Raw genomic sequence first — 18109 nt, forward strand, 5'->3', positions numbered from 1 at the left:
AGAGAAATGTTCAAGAGAAGCAGCGTGGTTCAGTGGAAAGAGCCCAGGCTTAGGAGTCCGAGGTCATGGGTTCTAATCCCGGCTCCGCCACCCGTCAGCTGTGTGACTTTAGGCAAGTCACTTTGCTTCTCTGTGCCTCAGTGACCTCATCTGGAAAATGGGGATTCAGACTATGAGCCCCACGTGGGACAACCTGATTACCCTGTATCTACCCCAGCGCTTAGAGCGGTGCTCGGCACATAGTAAGTGCTAAAAAATACCAACATCATCATTATCGTTATTATTATTAATGAATACTATTGATTAACTGATTTTTCAGTTCAATTTAAATGGACAAAACAAAGCAGGGAAAACACCCTCTCAGGATGACCTATTCCAAGGTAAAGAGACTTCAAACGGATTTATCACAAACTGTACAAGTTTAAATCTAATTTGCCTTGAAGTCACATTTCACCATGCAAACAGGTGGGGTTAAGGATTATTTTTAAGGAAAGGAGGGGATTTTACTTCAGTGCATCGAATCACAATTTTATTTTAATTTTTTATAGAACTGAGGTCATACGTCAGATCATAAATTATACCTCAGATCATTAAATGTAGGAAGAAAGATCAGCAAGCCTTAAAATTATGTCTAGATAGGTGTTTCGTGAACAGTTTCTTTCTTAGAAAGGCGAGATCCAGCAATACCTAAATAGACTGTAAACTGGTAACAACCTTTTACTCAGGTATAAAAGAGTATTCTTGGCAATGTAGATTTGCATAAATTTGCATTTATCAGCCTTTATTTTGTCAGAGTGACACCTTAGTGTTTAGTTGGGCATTATTTTTTGTGTTCACAGTTACATTATGAATTAATTAGTTTTGTTTACCTGTGCATAATTTTTCCTAATTTCACAACAGTTGTTGTTTTTGTAATTGACAATGCAATTTACTGCATGTGTGCTTTCTGCTCCTCAAACAAGAATCCTAAGGTGTATTGCACCAATCTTTCAATTTCAAATTGTTAAGAAAAGAATCAGTTGTGACTAATTTCCAATTAATTTGCAGTGGTTAAGGGGGAGAAAAAAAACAATTGCACCTACTAATTAAAATTTAAAATATTCCAAAGTGTCATCTTTAGGTGTCTGTGGAATATATAATTTCCATTTTGGTTTCATTGCTGGATCCGTAACAACCCTGGTCTCGACAGCTCGATTAATTTAAAGGCTCTGTGATACCTATTAGTATAAAACATGAAAAAAATACCATTAATCATTTATTTTAATTTTGCAGCTCTGTCATTTTCTCAGTATGTTTAAAAATTATGATGACACCGTAATGTTCTCCAATCTACCTATGAAGGGGAATCAGATCACACCACTTAGGAGAGATGCTCTAGAGTACATTATTAGAGCTTAATTAATGCCAAACTGATTAGATTTGATTGCCTTTTGCACCATAATATTTTAAAGAAGTTATTTTTTAAAAAAAACTGGAAAAAAGTCACTCTTTCAACATTATGTTTGTTAGCGTGTGAAACGTCCTAGTCTCCGATTTACCACACTTACAACTTTAATTCATTATTATTTCAGGAGTTTCACCTAGACTGGAACAGCCTTTGTTTCAAGACTCTTAAATATTAATCCTTGTGCTCATTAGTTTTCATTTAGAAAAGCTCACTGCACCTTGGGTAGCCAGGCTGCCATGATGCTTAAGAATTCACTGCTTCACTAGGCTACAGAATGCGGAACCCAGAAAAGGCAAATGTTTGATCCGAGAAGACCACCGTAACCATTTAGCCTGACTCGTCCTTGTACATTTTTCATCTGCCGACGGTAACTCTTTCCACCGCCTCGGCATGTTATCGGATAGGCCCATCGCCACCATTTTCCGTCTTGGGACGTTCCGTTAAGTGGAAAAGCCGTCTGTCGTCCTCATTTCCACTTGTCTTTTCAGAGCCTGGTTGCTGAAATGTTCGGGTTTCTCTTCATGATATAACTGACGGGAGCCTGGTTGCTGAAATGTTCAGGTTTCCGTTCATGCTATAACTGACGGTAGGGGACGGAGGGGGAAGTAAGAAACAGACTATTGCAGCTCCTGCTAGTTGCGAATTATATTTCCCACAATCGTCTGGGACAGAGAGCCAGTCCGCAAACTGGTTGGCATCTTAAAATTACAAGGAGGGACAGGCTGCTCACTTCTTTTCCCTTACTGCCTGCTGGGACTCACTCTAATAATAATAATAATGTTGGTATTTGTTAAGTGCTTACTATGTGCTGAGCACTGTTCTAAACGCTGGAGTAGATGAAAGGTAATCGGGTTGTACCGTCTGGGGCTCACACTTTTAATCCCCATTTTCCAGATGAGGTAACTGAGTTACCAAGAGGTTAAGTGACTTGCCCAAAGTCACGCAGCTGACAAGTGGCGGAGCCGGGATTAGAACCCATGACCTCTGACTCCTAAGCCCGTGCTCTTTCCACTGAGCAAGGCTACTTCTCGTTCTGTGTACTGAACACCGTCTTCCATCTGTGGAAGTTTCCTTGTAATTTTAACGTAATAATGCATATTGCAGCCTATATATCAATCGATCAATCATATTTATTGAGCAGTTACTGGACTCAAAGCACTGTACTAAACACTTAGGAGAGGATAATATAAGACACGTTCCCTGTCCTTAAGGAGCTTACCATCTAGATCTGGGATTCAGTAATTATATTTATTTATATTAATGTCCGTAACCTGTCTCCCCCGCCCCAAACTGTAACCTCGTTGTGAGCGGGGGATGTGTCAGTTATGTTGTTATACCGTACTCTCCCAAGCGCTTAGTACAGTGGTCCGCACACAGTAAGCGTTCAATAAATACGACCGACTGCCTGACTTAAGTTCGCTCTTGGATCTGCTTTGGCTTTCCCCTTTTTGCCTCCCTATGTGTTAAACTCAACCTCTGGTTCTGGGTTCTGCGTTGGAGACATAACTGAAGGTAAAACTAATTTCACTTGGCCTCCTCCCCAAGCAAACCTAACAAACCATCTTTCACTGAGTGTCGCCTACTAATGATTGTAGGCAGACATTAGAGAGTCAAGCGATTAATCAATTAATAGCACTTCATAAATGCTTACTCTGTGCACACCACTGTAATAAGCACTTGAAAGAGTACGTATGATCCCTGCCCTTAAAGATTGCACACTATAGCAGGAGAAGACTTGCCCCACAATAATAATAATAATAATAATATTTATGGTAGTTGTTAAGGGCTTAATACATGCCAAGCATTGTTCTAAGCACCAGGGTAGATATAAGTTAATAGGTTGGACACAGTCCCCATCACCCTCGGGGCTCACACTCTTAATTCCCATTTTACAGATGAGGCAACTGAGGCCCAGAGAAGTGAAGTGACTTCCTTTGATCCATGGTTTCTTCTTGATTCTTTCATTTGGATTGTGTTACCGTATATATATATATATATACATATATGATTGAGCCAATGTCTGGTGGCAAGATCGGCATTTTAGAATTAAGTCAATGATAATAATAATAATAATGTTGGTATTTGTTAAGCGCTTACTATGTGCAGAGCACTGTTCTAAGCGCTAGGGTAGATACGGGGTCATCAGGTCGTCCCATGTGAGGCTCACAGTCTTAATCCCCATTTTACAGATGAGGGAACTGAGGCCCAGAGAAGTGAAGTGACTTGCCCTCAGTCACACAGCTGACGAGTGGCAGAGCTGGGATTCGAATCTCTCTTCCCATCAGTGCATTCCTTCTGGGAATTCCTGGAAAGGAATGGAGTTACTTCCCTGTCAGTCAGTTGTATTTACTGAACATTTACTGTTTGCAGAGCACTGTACTGAGCGCTTGGGAGAGGATACTAGAACAATAAGAGACACATTTCCTGCCCACAACGAGCTTACGGTCTAGAGGACTGTAAACTAAATTGCTTTCAGTGAGTGACTAAGGTATGAAGAGTCCAACATATTGTTGTAAGAGTGGTAGAAATAATAGTAATATTAAAGGTATTTATTTGGACTTACTGAGTGGGTGTAATGGACTGTACTTAATGCTTGGGAGATAGAACAGAAGCACATAATGTTTTCCCTGCCCTCTAGCTATGGCCACTCTAACAGCGGAGAAGCAGCCTAGAGGATAGAGCCCGGGCCTGGGAGTCAGAAGGTCACGGGCTTTAATCCAGACTCCGCTGTCTGCTGTGTGACCTTGGGCAACTCATTTCACGTCTCTGGGCCTCAGTTACCTCATCGGTAAAATGGGGATTGAGACCGTGAGCCCCATATGGGCCAGGTGCTGTGTCTAACTTGTTTCGCTTGTACCTAACCCAGCGCTCCGTACAGCGCCTGGCCCACTGTAAGCGCTTGACGCACATCTCATCATCCCCAGAGAAGACTGACGTGGATACTGAAATGCATGGCATGACTTAGTGGAAAGAGCACAGGGCTGGGAGCCAGAGGATCTGGATTCTAATCATGTCTCTGTAACTTGTCTGCTGTCTCTCTGCTGACCTCTCTGCTGCCTTTGACACTGTCGACCATCCCCTCCTCCTCCATACCTTATCTCACCTCGGCTTCACGGACTCTGTCCTCTCCCGGTTCTCCTCTCACCTCTCTGGCCGATCATTCTCGGTCTCCTACGCCGGAGCCTCCTCCCCCTCCCATCCTTTAACTGTTGGAGTTCCTCAAGGGTCAGTTCTTGGCCCTCTTCTGTTGTCCATCTACACTCACTCCCTCGGTGAACTCATCCGCTCTCACGGCTTCGACTACCATCTCTACGCAGATGACACGCAGATCTACATCTCCGCTCCTGTCCTCTCCCCCTCCCTTCAGGCTCGCATCTCCTCCCGCCTCCGGGACGTCTCCACCTGGATGTCGGCCCGCCACCTAAAACTCAACATGAGCGAGACTGAGCTCCTCATCTTCCCTCCCAAGCCCGGTCCGCTCCCAGACTTCTCCGTCACCGTGGATGGCACGACCATCCTTCCCGTCCCGCAGGCCCGCGATCTCGGTGTCATCCTTGACTCGTCCCTCTCGTTCACCCCACACATCCTATCCGTTACCGAGACCTGCCGGTTTCACCTCTACGATATCGCCAAGATCCGCCCTTTCCTCTCCACCCAAACGGCTACCTCACTATTACGGGCTCTCGTTATATCCCGGCTAGACTACTGTGTCAGCCTTCTCTCTGACCTCCCTTCCTCCTCTCTCGCCCCGCTCCGGTCTATTCTTCACTCCGCTGCCCGGCTCATCTTCCCGCAGAAACGATCTGGGCGTGTCACTCCCCTTCTTAAACAACTCCAGTGGTTGCCTATCGACCTCCGCTCCAAACAAAAACTCCTCACTCTAGGCTTCGAGGCTCTCCATCACCTTGCCCCTTCCTACCTCTCCTCCCTTCTCTCTTTCTACCGCCCACCCCGGACGCTCCGCTCCTCCGCCGCCCGCCTCCTCGCCGTCCCTCGGTCTCGCCCGTCCCGCCGTCGACCCCTGGGTCACGTCCTCTCGCGGTCCCGGAACGCCCTCCCTCCTCACCTCCGCCAAACTGATTCTCTTTCCCTCTTCAAAACCTTACTTAAAAATCACCTCCTCCAAGAGGCCTTCCCAGACCGAGCTCCTCTTCCCCCTCTACTCCCTCTGCCATCCCCCCTTTACCTCTCCGTAGCTAAAGCCTCACTTTCCCCTTTTCCCTCTGCTCCTCCACCTCTCCCTTCCCATCCCCACGGCACTATACTCGTCCGCTCAACTGTATATATTTTCGTTACCCTATTTATTTTGTTAATGAATTGTACATCACCTCGATTCTATTTAGTCGCCATCGGTTTTTACGAGATGTTCTTCCCCTTGACGCTGTTTAGTGCCATCGTTCTCGTCTGTCCGTCTCCCCCGATCAGACCGTAAGCCCGTCAAACGGCAGGGACTGTCTCTATCTGTTGCTGACTTGTTCATCCCAAGCGCTTAGTACAGTGCTCTGCACATAGTAAGCGCTCAATAAATACTATTGAATGAATGAATGAATGCTGTATGACCTTGGTCAAGTCTCTTCACTTCTCTTTAACTCAGTTACCTCATCAGGAAAAGAGGGATAATAATAATAATATTGGTATTTGTTAAGCGCTTACTATGTGCCGAGCACCGTTCTAAGCGGTGGGGTAGACACAGGGGAATCAGGTTGTTCCACGTGGGGCTCACAGTCTTCATCCCCATTTTCCAGATGAGGTAACTGAGGCACAGAGAAGCGAAGTGACTCGCCCACAGTCACACAGCTGACAAGTGGCGGAGCCGGGATTAGAACCCGTGACCTCCGACTCCCCAGCCCGGGCTCTTTCCACTGAGCCGCGCTGCTTCTCCTACTCCTGCCTGCTTAGACTTTGAAGGCAGTGTGGCACAGGGAATGCGTCCAACCCGCTGATCTCGTATCCACACCGGCGCTCAGTACAGAACTTGGGGCTTAACAATTACCTTTGGAAAAAAAAAGTAAACGCAAGTGCTGAGGAGAGCCAGAAATAAATAAATAAGGAACTGGAACGGAATGAGCCAAGATGTAGCATCCCACACTATTCAGGTTTGACAGCCTCTCACTCCCTTGTAGCAGATTTGAAACCCAGTGCTCCAACGCCCCAGTATCTCCAACGGAAACCACTCCCCCACACCCTCCCTCCAGTCCATCCTCTCCCTTTAAACCACAACAGGCCTATCTGTTTTCAGGAAACCATTTTCCCAGTCTACCGGAAGGTGCTTTTCTCGGGAAGATGTGACGTTGATCCAAGGGAAAGCTCATTGCTCGGGGAAGCAGGACAGCTGGGTCCCTGTCTTACGCCGTCGAGTCGTCTCCGACCCATTGCGACACCACGGACACATCTCTCCCAGGAGGCCCCACCTCCATCTGCAGTCGTTCTGGTGGTGGATCCCCGGAGTTTTCTTGGTAAAAATCAGGAAGTGATTGACCGCCGCCTCCTTCGTGAAGTAAACCTGAGTCTCCACCCTCGACTCTTAACCTCGAGTCTCTCCCGCCCCGCTGCTGCCCAGGTTGGGGGAGTTTTGACTCGTGGAAGATCGTCTGCCACTCGCTAGCCCCTGCCCAAGCTAGGAATGGAACGGACGGGCCTCCGCTTGACTCTCCCTCCCGTAGTCAAGACTGGTAGAGGCCTGGAAACTCTCCAGGTGCCACCCTGAGAGGGTCAGCTGGGTTCTAGCCTCAGTTCTTATTAATTTTTTTTGTTTTTTGTTTTCGTTGTTAAGCACTTGCTATGCGCCAAGCAGTGTACTAAACACTAGGGTATATCAAGATGATCAGGTCCCACATGGGACTCCCAGTCTAAGAAGAAGAGTGAACAGGTATTGAATCCCCGTGTTGCGGATGAGGGAACTGAGGCACGGGGAAGTTAAGTGACTTTCCCAAGGTCACACAGGAGGCAACTGGAGGAGTGTCTTCTGTTCCAAAAAGTCTTGGTTTATCCACTGTTATTGACATGGTCTACGGGATAGCGCACGGGCCTGGGAGTCAGAAGGTTATGGGTTCTAATCCCAGTTCTGCCACTTGTCTGCTGTGTGTGACATCGGGCGAGTCATTTCACTTCTCTGCACCTCAGCTACCTCATCTGTAAAATGGGGATGGAGACTGTGAGCCCCACATCGGACAGGGATTGTGTCCAACCTGATTTGCTTGCATCCATCCCAGTGCTTAGTGCAGTGCTTGGCACATAGTAAACACTCAACGAATATCACAGTTATTACTTGCATGTGTAACCTTCACTGAAGGCAGTTAGAACTAGGCTGACAGTAATAAACGCTTCTTTTAAAGCCCTGAATTTTTTTTTTTTATAGTTTAAATCAAACCACCTAACACACAGGTAGGAAACCCAGTCCTGAACAGGGGTCTTATTCTTGTGCACTGAGTTTCAAGTCAGAAAGGCTCTTAGAAGAGTTTAAGTGAAGAACATGGATATGTGGTTAAGCCGGCTTTAAATACTCTGGGAACATTCCACAGTTTGGAACGTTCATCACATTCTAATTTATAATTTTCAATTTTGCATAGTAGGAATATGAGATTGGCAAGAACTATGCAGTGAGGAGGCACTATATTTTCATTATTTTCATTCTTTGTGCATCTCCTGACCTGTTAAATATTGATTCGTTAGCAAGCTTTTAGATTTTTTTCTTAATGGCACGAAATGGAAATTTGCTATTTTCAGCATAAGCCTTACGATTACAGATTTTAAAATACCTAACCATAATAAATGGACATTTTATAGCCATGTAATCTCTCTCTCTCTAAATGAATAGTAATTATGAAGGTTTGTTCCACCATTCAAGCTTAGTTACCCTTAGAGCACGATGTCGTTCAAACACTTTTAACCGTTCATACTAACAGCGTGTTTCACCTTAGAAAAAATGATAAACCATTAATCCACTTGAATCAGCGAAGAAAGGTTTCTCTTAAATGTTTAGAATTATTATTAATTTTAGGCAACAAACAGGATACAAAGAATAATTGTGCCGTTTTGTGTGGAAACACTATGATTACCAGAAAGATGTGGTAATTATAATGCATTTCCAGGCAAGAAAGCAAAACCCTTGCAAATGTGTTTTTGAATTTGTTCTCGATACCCTATGAGGTGGTAAACTGAGGCCCAGAGAGGTCAAGTGACTTGCCCAAGGTCCTAAAGGGACTATGGAGATGCAGGTTGCCTGATACCCGGTCCAGAGCTTCTTCCATTTAGATGTGAAAATGATGGAGGACATTTGAAAATAGAGGAAAGCAACCTGAAAGTATAATTCATATTTAAGCAGGATTCTCTAATTGAGTTAATGAGTTCATTTCTGCTTCCGTTTTTGAAGCAGATTGGGCTTATTTTAGCCCATTACAGGCTGCTAAACTATTGAAAAAGCTCCCTGTTAACCCACTGAGCTTCTTTCTCGCACCCTAGGTACTAGACCTTTCTCCTCGGTTAGCCAATATTATACGATCAGTCAGTCAGTCAATACCATGCCAATCTCTTATCCCTCCTCCCCATCCACATTCAAAATCCTTCTCGGATCCCACAGGATACAATGCGAAAAGGCAGATTCTGTATAAGGAATCCCACCAACTTCAAATTCTACTAGATTATATCCATTCCATTCCTAGCTGGCCAGTGGCTAGCGAGTGGCAGGCAACCTGCTACGCGTCAAAACTCCCCCGTGCCGGGCAGCAGCGGCACGAGAGAGAGTCGAGGACGGAGACTCGAGTTTACTGTGAGGGAGGAGGCGATGGTAAACCACTTCTGGATTTTGACCGGGGAAACTCTATGGATCCACTCCCAGAACGATTGCAGGTGGAGGTGGGGCCTTCTGGGAGAGATGCGCCCACGGCATCGCTATGGGTCGGAGACGAGTCGTCAGCTTAAGACTTAAACTTCAAAGAAGCAGCAAGGTCCAGTGGGCAGAGCAGAGACCAGGGAGTCTCCTTCGCCCGGGTTCTCATCCTGGATCCTCCACTCACCAGCTATGTTACGTTGGGCGAGTCACTTGCTTTCTCTGTGCCTCAGTTCCCGCATCGCGAAATGGAGATTCAATGCCTGTTCTCCCTCCTGCTTAGGCTGTGAGTCTTCCGTGGGCCGTGATTATCTCGTATCTATCCCAGAGCTTAGTACAGGACTTGGCACATAGTAAGTGCTTTACAAATACAACAATGATTATAATTAACTCCTGAGGGCAGGGGACTGTGTCTTCTTTCCTCAGTGCCCTAAACAATGCTCTGCACACTGTAAGTTGAATTAACATCATTGACTGAGTCCAGGAATTTGTCCTCTAGACTTGTCCTCTAGACTTGTAACCTTGTCCGGGGAGGGAACACGCGTCTGCCAACTCTGTTATATTGTATTTTAATCCCGGCTCCGCCACTTATCAGCTGTGTGAATTTGGACAAGTCACTTACTTCTCGGCACACAATAAAGGCTAGAGAAGCAGCGTGGCTCAGTGGAAAGAGCACGGGCTTTGGAGTCAGAGATCATGGGTTTCAATCCCGGCTCGGCCACTTGTCAGCTGTGTGACTTTGGGCAAGTCACTTAACTTCTCGGTGCCTCAGTTACCTCATCTGTAAAATGGGGATTAAGACTGTGAGCCCCACGTGGGACAACCTGATTCTCCTGTGTCTACCCCACCGCTTAGAACAGTGCTCGGCACATAGTAAGCGCTTAACAAATACCAATATTATCATTATCATTATGCGCAGAGCACTGTATTAAGCACTTGGAATGTAGAAATCGGTAACAGATAGAGACACTCCCTGCCCTTTGACGGGCTTACGGTCTAATCGGGGGAGACGGACAGACAAAAACAATAGCGATAAATAGAGTCAAGGGGATGAACATCTCATTAAGACTTTGCAAATAAATAGAATCAAGGTGATGTACATCTCATTAACAAAATAAATAGGGTAATGATTAAGTAAGGGGATTAAGTCTGTGAGCCCCACGTGGGACAACCTGATTACCTCGGATCTCCCCCAGTGCTTAGAACAGTGCGTGGCACATAGCAAGTGCTTAACAAATACCATCATTATTATTATTACTCTCCCAAGCGCTTAGAACAGTGCTCGGCACCCAGTAAGTGTTCAATCAATACGATTGAGGATCTCTTTCTCTTTCTATTTCTCTATCTTCAAATTAATTTTACCCCATTAGGTAGAAACAAAAAGAGGGACTCGGGAAACAGTGATATTTTAGCATTTCAGTCTCTGTCTTCCTTAACTCGGTTTTCTCGTTCCTCAGGTGATGATGGTGTTTCCACTAAGCAGTACTGCTTCTCTGCAGTTGTCAGCAGAAGCATAGAAAATATAAGCAAAATCAAAGCGAACTTTCTTAAATGAATTCCTTTCAGTCCTCTACCTACTTATTTCATCCCTATCAACACCCCTCTCAGACTTAGAACTTTTAGGGTATTCTACCGTTCCATTTAGACAGAAATCGCTAAGATTTCTTCACTAATTGAGAGTAATAATATTTTTCCACATTGGGTTTCCATCTAAAAGCTTTCATTTATGTATATTTTTAGAGAGGCAGCAGGGCCTAGCGGATAGAGCACAGGCCTGGGAGTCAGAAGGACCTGGGTTCCAATCCAGGCTCCGGCACTTGTCTGTTGTGTGACCTTGGGTAAGTCGATTCATTTCTCTAGGCTCCAATTACCTTATCTGTAAAATGGGGATTAAGACTGTGAGCCCCATGTGGGACAGGGACTGTGTCCAACTTAATTAGCTTGTATCTACCCCAGTGCTTAGAACAGTACTTGACGTATAGTAAACGCTTAAGAAATACCACCACCATCATCGTCATCACTTGCTATGTGCCAAGCACTGAAGCAGGGGGTACATCCAAGATCATCAGACCACAGATGGGGTTCACCAACCAACTAGGAGGGAGAAAGGATATTGAACCCCATTTTGCAGATGAGGGAACTGAGGCCCAGAGAAGTTAATGACTTGCCTCAGGTCAAGCAGCAGGCAAGTGGCAGTGCGGGGATTAGAATCCAGCTCCTCCGACTCCCGGGCCTTTTGTTCTTTCTACTAGGCCATGCTGCTTCTCCTGTGTTAGGCGAGCTCAGAAAAGCTACGTAATAGACCCCATTTGATTATACGATCGAAGGCAGGAAATCTGTGCCTTGGTTCTATTATAGTCTCCCAAGTACCTGGTACAGTGCTTAGCAAGAGTCGCTCAATAAATACCACTGATTGATTGGATAGTCAACTGACTTCAGTTTCCTCATCTGGATGATCAAGGGAATGTTTGGATTAAAGGCACCTTAAACCTTTTCTTATGACATTCGTTAAGCACTTACAATGCACTAGGAACAGACTTTATCTCCATTTCACAGATGAGGGAACGGAGACACAGAGGAGTTAAGTGAGTTGCCCAAGGTCACACAGCAGACAAGTGTTGGAGCCCGGATTCGAACCCAGCTCCTCTGACTCTCAGCCCCGTTACCCCTTTCATTAGCTGGAAGCACTTAAGCAATCACAATTAGAATGATTCCATATTACAATGATGTGAATATTGTTTTTCTTTCATCAGAAGGGTGTGATTATATATAAAATGAACATGTGCATGTATTTATATATAGACGCCTATAAAGTAGATTTAAGGAAGTGGACATAAAGGGTGTGTCTGGATATCGGTATCCCCTTTATTTAGTGTAAGCCTCATGTGGGCAGAGATGTAATAATAATGATGGTTCACGTTAAGCGCTTACTTTGCGCCAGGCACAGTACTAAGCGCTGGGGTCGATCCGAGCAAATTGAGGTGGACACGGTCCCTGTCCCATGTGGGGCTCACGGTCTCAATCCCCATTTTACAGACGAGGGAACTGAGGCACAGAGAAGTGAAGCGACTTGCCCATAAATCACACAGCAGTCAGGTGGCAGAGCCGGGATTAGAACCCACGACCTTCCTACTCCCAGACCTGAACTCTATCAACTTCGCCACGCTGCTTCTTTATGTGTGGTGAAAAAAGCGAAAGAAGGAATAGATGGCTAACCCCGCCCTCAAAGATCTTTCAGTTAATAATAATAATAATAATAATGACGACATTTGTTAAGGCTTACTAGGTGCAAAGCGCTGTTCTAAGCGCTGGGGGGGGATTCAAGGTGATCAAGTTGTCCCACGTTGGGCTCACAGTTTTAATCCTCATTTTACAGATGAGGTAACTGAGAAGTGAAGTGACTTGCCCAGAGTCACACAGCTGACAAGCGGCAGAACCGGGAGTCGAACCCATGACCTCTGACTCCCAAGCCCGGGCTCTTGCCACTGAGTCACGCTGCTTCTCCAATTCATTCTCTAATTCTCTAGTTCATTCCCGCACTAACTTGGGGTTTTCAGAATTTGGCGTTCGGACTTCTGGTGGAGAAGCCAGTATGAGAATCCCTGTTAAACCTAGCCAAGAGAATCAATCCATCAGTCAGTCAAACAATGCAAGGTATTTATTGTGGTCTTCCCCCTCTAGACTGTAAGCTCGTGGTGGGCAGGGAATGTGTCTGCTTATGGTTATATTGTAGTAATAATGATAATGATAATAATGATGGTATTTGTTAAGTGCTTACTATGTACCAGCACCGTACTAAGCGCTGAGATGGGTACTGGCAAATCAGATTGTACCCGGTCCCTATCCCAGGTGGGGCTCACAGTCTCAATCCTCATTCTGTGTGACTGTGGGCAAGTCACTTAACTTCTCTGTGCCTCAGTTGACTCATCTGTAAAATGAGGATTAAGAGTGTTAGCCTCACGTGGGACAACCTGATTACCCTGTGTCTACCCCAGTGCTTAGAACAGTGCTCTGCACATAGGAAGCGCTTAACAAATACCAACATTATTATTATTTTACAGATGAGGGAACTATGGCCCAGAAAAGTGAAGTGACTTGCCCATGGCCACCCAGCAGACAAGTGGTGGAGCTGGAATTAGAACCCATGACCTTTTGACTCCCAGACCCCAAGCACTTACTACAGTGCTCTGTACACAGTAAGCACTCCGTAAATACAACTGACTAAGCACTTGAGGTTGGGAAGGTGTTTACCAACTCTGTTATATTGGACTCTCCCAAACGCTTAGTACAGTGCACTGCACACAGTAGGCACTCAATAAATACGACTGATCGATACTCTTGTAGTTAAATCAATCTTTATAGTTAGATGCCCCGGGACCATCCTATTCTGGATCCGTAGTTTATGAGATTAAATTTCCCTCTCAAAATGGCGGGCTGGTTGTTCTAATGGATTCCTTATGTGACACTCATTCTTTGCTGAATCCCTATTAGTGAATGACAAAGGAGGGAAATTCATTTTACCTTGAAAATGTCAGGGATGCAATTTAAGATATATATATATATATATATATATATATATATATATATATATATATATACATTGCAGTTTTTAATGAGGCGGTGTTTCTTTTTGAAAGAAATATTCATCTCTGATACGGGTCCTGTGCAGGTGACAACTGATATTTAATAAGCGATGCTTCTTGTTCGCTAAAGAAAATGTCTCAGATTGCTTTTGAAAAACTCTTAGCATCACTAGCCCAAAGGCAAGATGTGACCTTTTTATTACATAATGAGAATCATTTATTATCTTACAATGTATCTTAAAGTCACAGACAAAATGCCACTTTGATAATTGCTTTCAATTAGCTTTGAGCATAGCATATATTCATAAAATGTCTTCTCTAATTTAGACTTGAATTAGAGAAAATTGCAGACATAATCTCCTTTAAGGTTGTCTAATTTAAGGTGATTCGTAGTTTTATATCAAAGAAATCAAAGTGGGTAGCTTTTTAAACAGTCCTTCGGAGTCTTTTAAACAGGTTTTTCAATATTTGATTTCATTCTATTACCAATTAATTAGCAAATTAGAAAGATAGTTCATCATTTTTGACCTTTTCTGCATGTTAACTTATGACTTTCACTCTTAATGATTGTTTTGAAATTAAGCACTGCAGTTCGTGTTCAAAGAGAGAAACAATCTGATTAGCAAGATAAATATAGTTTTCCATGAAACCGAACATATCTTGATAACGGTCTTCTTCTGGGGGTCCCCAAATGCAAGAGACATTTTTTTCCCTCCCTTTAGAGTGAATTTCTTTATGTACTATGTAATGGAGATTCACATAGAGCTTTCTCACAGCACACAGATGTACAACTCAGCAGGCAACCATTTAACTTAGAAAAGGATTGTATATATATATATATATATATATATATATATATATATATATATATATATATGAACGTGTATGTTTATGTTGAGAATGAACTACGGTGATGCACTTTTTTGTGGTACCTGTTGAGTGCTTACTATGTGTCAAGCACTGTACTAAGCACTGGGGTAGATTCAGAATGATCAGGTAGGACAAAGTCCTTGCCCCACATGGGGGTCACCGTCAAAATAGGAAGCAGTATGATTTAATCCTCATTTTCCGGATGAGAAAACTGAAGCACAGAAAAGTTAAGTGAATTTGCCAGGGTCGCCCAGAACACAAGTGTCGGAGCTGGGATTAGAACCCAGATCCTCTGACTACCAGGCCTGTCATCATTCCACTAGCCACACTGCTACTCGTGTACTAATAAATGCCATTATAATGGTATTTAATTGAGTGTCTGCCGGATACAGAACAGTGCATTAAACACTCGGGCGAGCACTGTAGATTTACAAGGTGCCATCCCTGTCCACAAGGAGCTGACGATTAAATGAAGGAGACAGATTACAAACAGGAGAGCCAAAGGAATAGAAAGATAGATATATGGTGGAGGAAATTCAGAAAGCACAATAAATATGGATTGAATTTTATTTTTAATTGTCTAGGTTGCTGTGAAATAAAGTAAGCTGTGAGTGCATTTCAGTAGTTCCTGAATAAAGGTACTAAGATGTTAGAAGCTCTAGAGCGATATATTATATCTCAAGGTGTTCAATTCCTTGTACCTTGGATGTCTACCGACAAATAGAACTTTATGCATTTTAGGCATTTTGTCATGAAACTATACCTACGTTTCATAGGGTTATAGGTTAGAGGGTTTTTTTTAAGTCTTAAATATCTATCTGTATGTGACATCTGAAATAAAAACTGGTTTCACAAAATGCAATTACATGTAATAGCAACTATAACGGGATTTATGGACAGCCTCTGGATACAGTGGATACAGTATCTGGATGCAGTGGATACAGTACTAATTCCAGGGGAAAGAATGGTGGAAGCCATATCACCCCCATCCCCCAAACTACCCCTAGGAACCTATAATCGAATCGATACAAAGGCCTGGGAGAACTTTTGAATGAAAGCCCTATCTGCTTGAATTTGATTCCTGAATGAGTGAGCTGTAAAATTAAATGTTTCACTGGTCATCATTTATGCACATGCAGCAGTAATTCTTCCTGTATATTGTTGATTTAAACTCTCTCTTTCTGTCCCTCCTTCCCTTCCTGCCTCCCTCTCATCCTCTCTCCCTTCCTCTTTCCCTCATCCTCTCTCCCTTCCTCTTTCCCTCATCCTCTCTCTCTCTCTCCTTCTTTCTCCAACTCTCCTCCAATCCCCTTTCCCTGACTTTCTTTCTTGTTCTCTCTCCCTAACTTCCTCCCTTTCCCTCTTCCCTCCATTTCTCCTTCACTCGACTCCCACTTTCCCTTCTCCCTTTCTCTTCTACTCTCCCTTTCTCCATCCCTCCCTTTCTTCCTCCCTCTCTCCTTCTCTCCTTTCCCCCTCCTTCTCTTCTTTACCCCCTCCTTCCCTTACCCCTCTCCCTCTTTCTTATCCTCGCTCCCTCTCCTTTCCTCCCTCTCTTTTCTCCTTCTCCCTCTCTCTTTCTCCCTTCTTCCATCTTTCTCCCTGACCTCCTCCCTCTCCCTCTTCCCTCCATCTCTCCTTCTCTCCTCTACTCCCACTTTCTCTTCCCCATCTCTTCTTCTCTCCCTTTTTCCATCACTCCCTTCCTTCCTCCCTCTCTCTTTATCTCCTCCCCCCCTCCTTCTCTTCTTTATCCCTTCCTTCCCTTTCCCCTCTTCTTTTCTCATCCTCTCTCCTTCTCCTTTCCTTCCTTTCTCATTCCTTCTCCCTCTCTCTCTTTCTCCCTTCTTCCATCTTTCCTTCCTCCCTCCTTCCCATTCCCTTTCTCTAGATAAAAATTACACACAAGAGCCAAGCTCCCATCTTGATGGGCCCCCCTCCCAAAACTGGGTTTCTCTGCTCCATCATCTCCCGGACAAGACACCAGAGCAAAGAGTGAGCCTCCGGCCTCCATTCTCTCTCCCCGGCCAAGAGCGTTTTGGGCACCTTGAGGCTTGAAATCGGCTCCCATTCCCTGGGACTCCTGCAAAGGCGGAATCGTGGAATTGGTTTCTCAGTGTCTGTGACAGAGCTAATGAAAATTCTGCTACTAGAAAATTTATTGTCATGGTCTCATAGGCATTGCATGAAGAAAGCAGATGTTTACATAAAGTGATACTGCATTTTTTTTTTGGTTGCATGCATTTTCATCCAGTTTTAAGTACCCTGTTTACTAATGTGTAGATGAAACTTGTTTGAAACAGGAAAAGGAAAATATCTTGGGAATTTGGGTTCGGGAGGGCAGGGGGAGCAATTCCATTTATTCTGGTAATTAATCAGAAGAATTTATTGAGCTCTTACTGTGTGCAGAGCACCGAACTAAGCACTTGGGAGAACATAGTAGAATTTCTCGACGTGACCCCTGCTCTCAAGGAGTTTACAATCTAGAGGAGACTGAAGCACATGCTGTGGGCAGAGCACTGTTCTAAGCATTTGGGAGAGTACTTTAGTAGGATTAGCGCTTAGTACTGTGCTCTGCACACAGTGAGCACTCAATAAATACAATGAATGAATGAGTTAATGACGATTAATCACTACACTGTGATGGTCATAATGCTGGGAAGTTCCCTGTCTGCATATCAGGCCAAGGTCTGTTTGAGATAAGACTCAAAGAGATCCATAAAAATCTCATCTTATTTTACTTCCACACCGTCACACCAGTGGTGTGGACTTATAGAGCAATTCATGGTACTGTGCCCGAAAAAAAGAGGATCCTTCTTGAAAAGCTGGCAAGCAGAACTGTTTGTTCCAGGCTGAAATGAAAGCATTTAACTCAGCAGTAAATTCTGATAGCGGTGGCAAACCATAAATTTTCCAGCAGAGAAGCTCACGATTCAACACCGTAGTCCATCGGTAACCGAACTGATTTTTTTTCAACTATGTGCCTGATCAACTGAATTTCCCACCAAAGATTTAGTGAGTGAGGCTCGAGAGAAATGGGTTAATGCATAATTAATCAAGCTTCTTGGAATGGGCTCGCTTCAGAAATGCACCGTTCTTTTGATTACCTTGGCCGCGTCTAAAATAATGCTGGGAGAGAGGGGGAGCCGTCCATTAATTGAAATTAACATACGCGCCATTCTCTGGCAGTGGTTCACAGGGCACAGACCCAGCTGTAAAGTGATTTCTGGCCATTTAAAAAAAATAAATGTTTGAGTCCACACCTCCGTAATACCTCAGTAAAGTACATTTGACAAGGAAAAGGCAAGAACCCATCATCCCTCTTGGCAATTGCTACTAGAAGTTTCTAGATTTCTACTCTCCGTGAGGATTGGGGCGAAT

The 18109-nt window shown here is 44.2% G+C and overlaps 1 protein-coding gene across 4 annotated transcripts in view; it reads left to right on the forward strand.

Moving 5' to 3' along the window:
- The window catches only part of DGKB (diacylglycerol kinase beta), a 609664-nt gene extending 592709 nt beyond the window's left edge, over positions 1 to 16955 (forward strand). For all 4 annotated transcript variants that reach the window (XM_039912948.1, XM_029070029.2, XM_029070032.2 and 1 more), the window contains one exon: positions 16620 to 16955. In XM_039912948.1, the coding sequence (XP_039768882.1) occupies positions 16620 to 16727 (108 nt within the window). In that variant the 3' untranslated portion in view covers positions 16728 to 16955. The remainder of the gene's footprint in view (positions 1 to 16619) is intronic.
- Positions 16956 to 18109: the final 1154 nt, after the last annotated feature.

The sequence above is a fragment of the Ornithorhynchus anatinus genome, chromosome 8, assembly GCF_004115215.2.
Source record: "Ornithorhynchus anatinus isolate Pmale09 chromosome 8, mOrnAna1.pri.v4, whole genome shotgun sequence".
NCBI lineage: Eukaryota > Metazoa > Chordata > Mammalia > Monotremata > Ornithorhynchidae > Ornithorhynchus > Ornithorhynchus anatinus.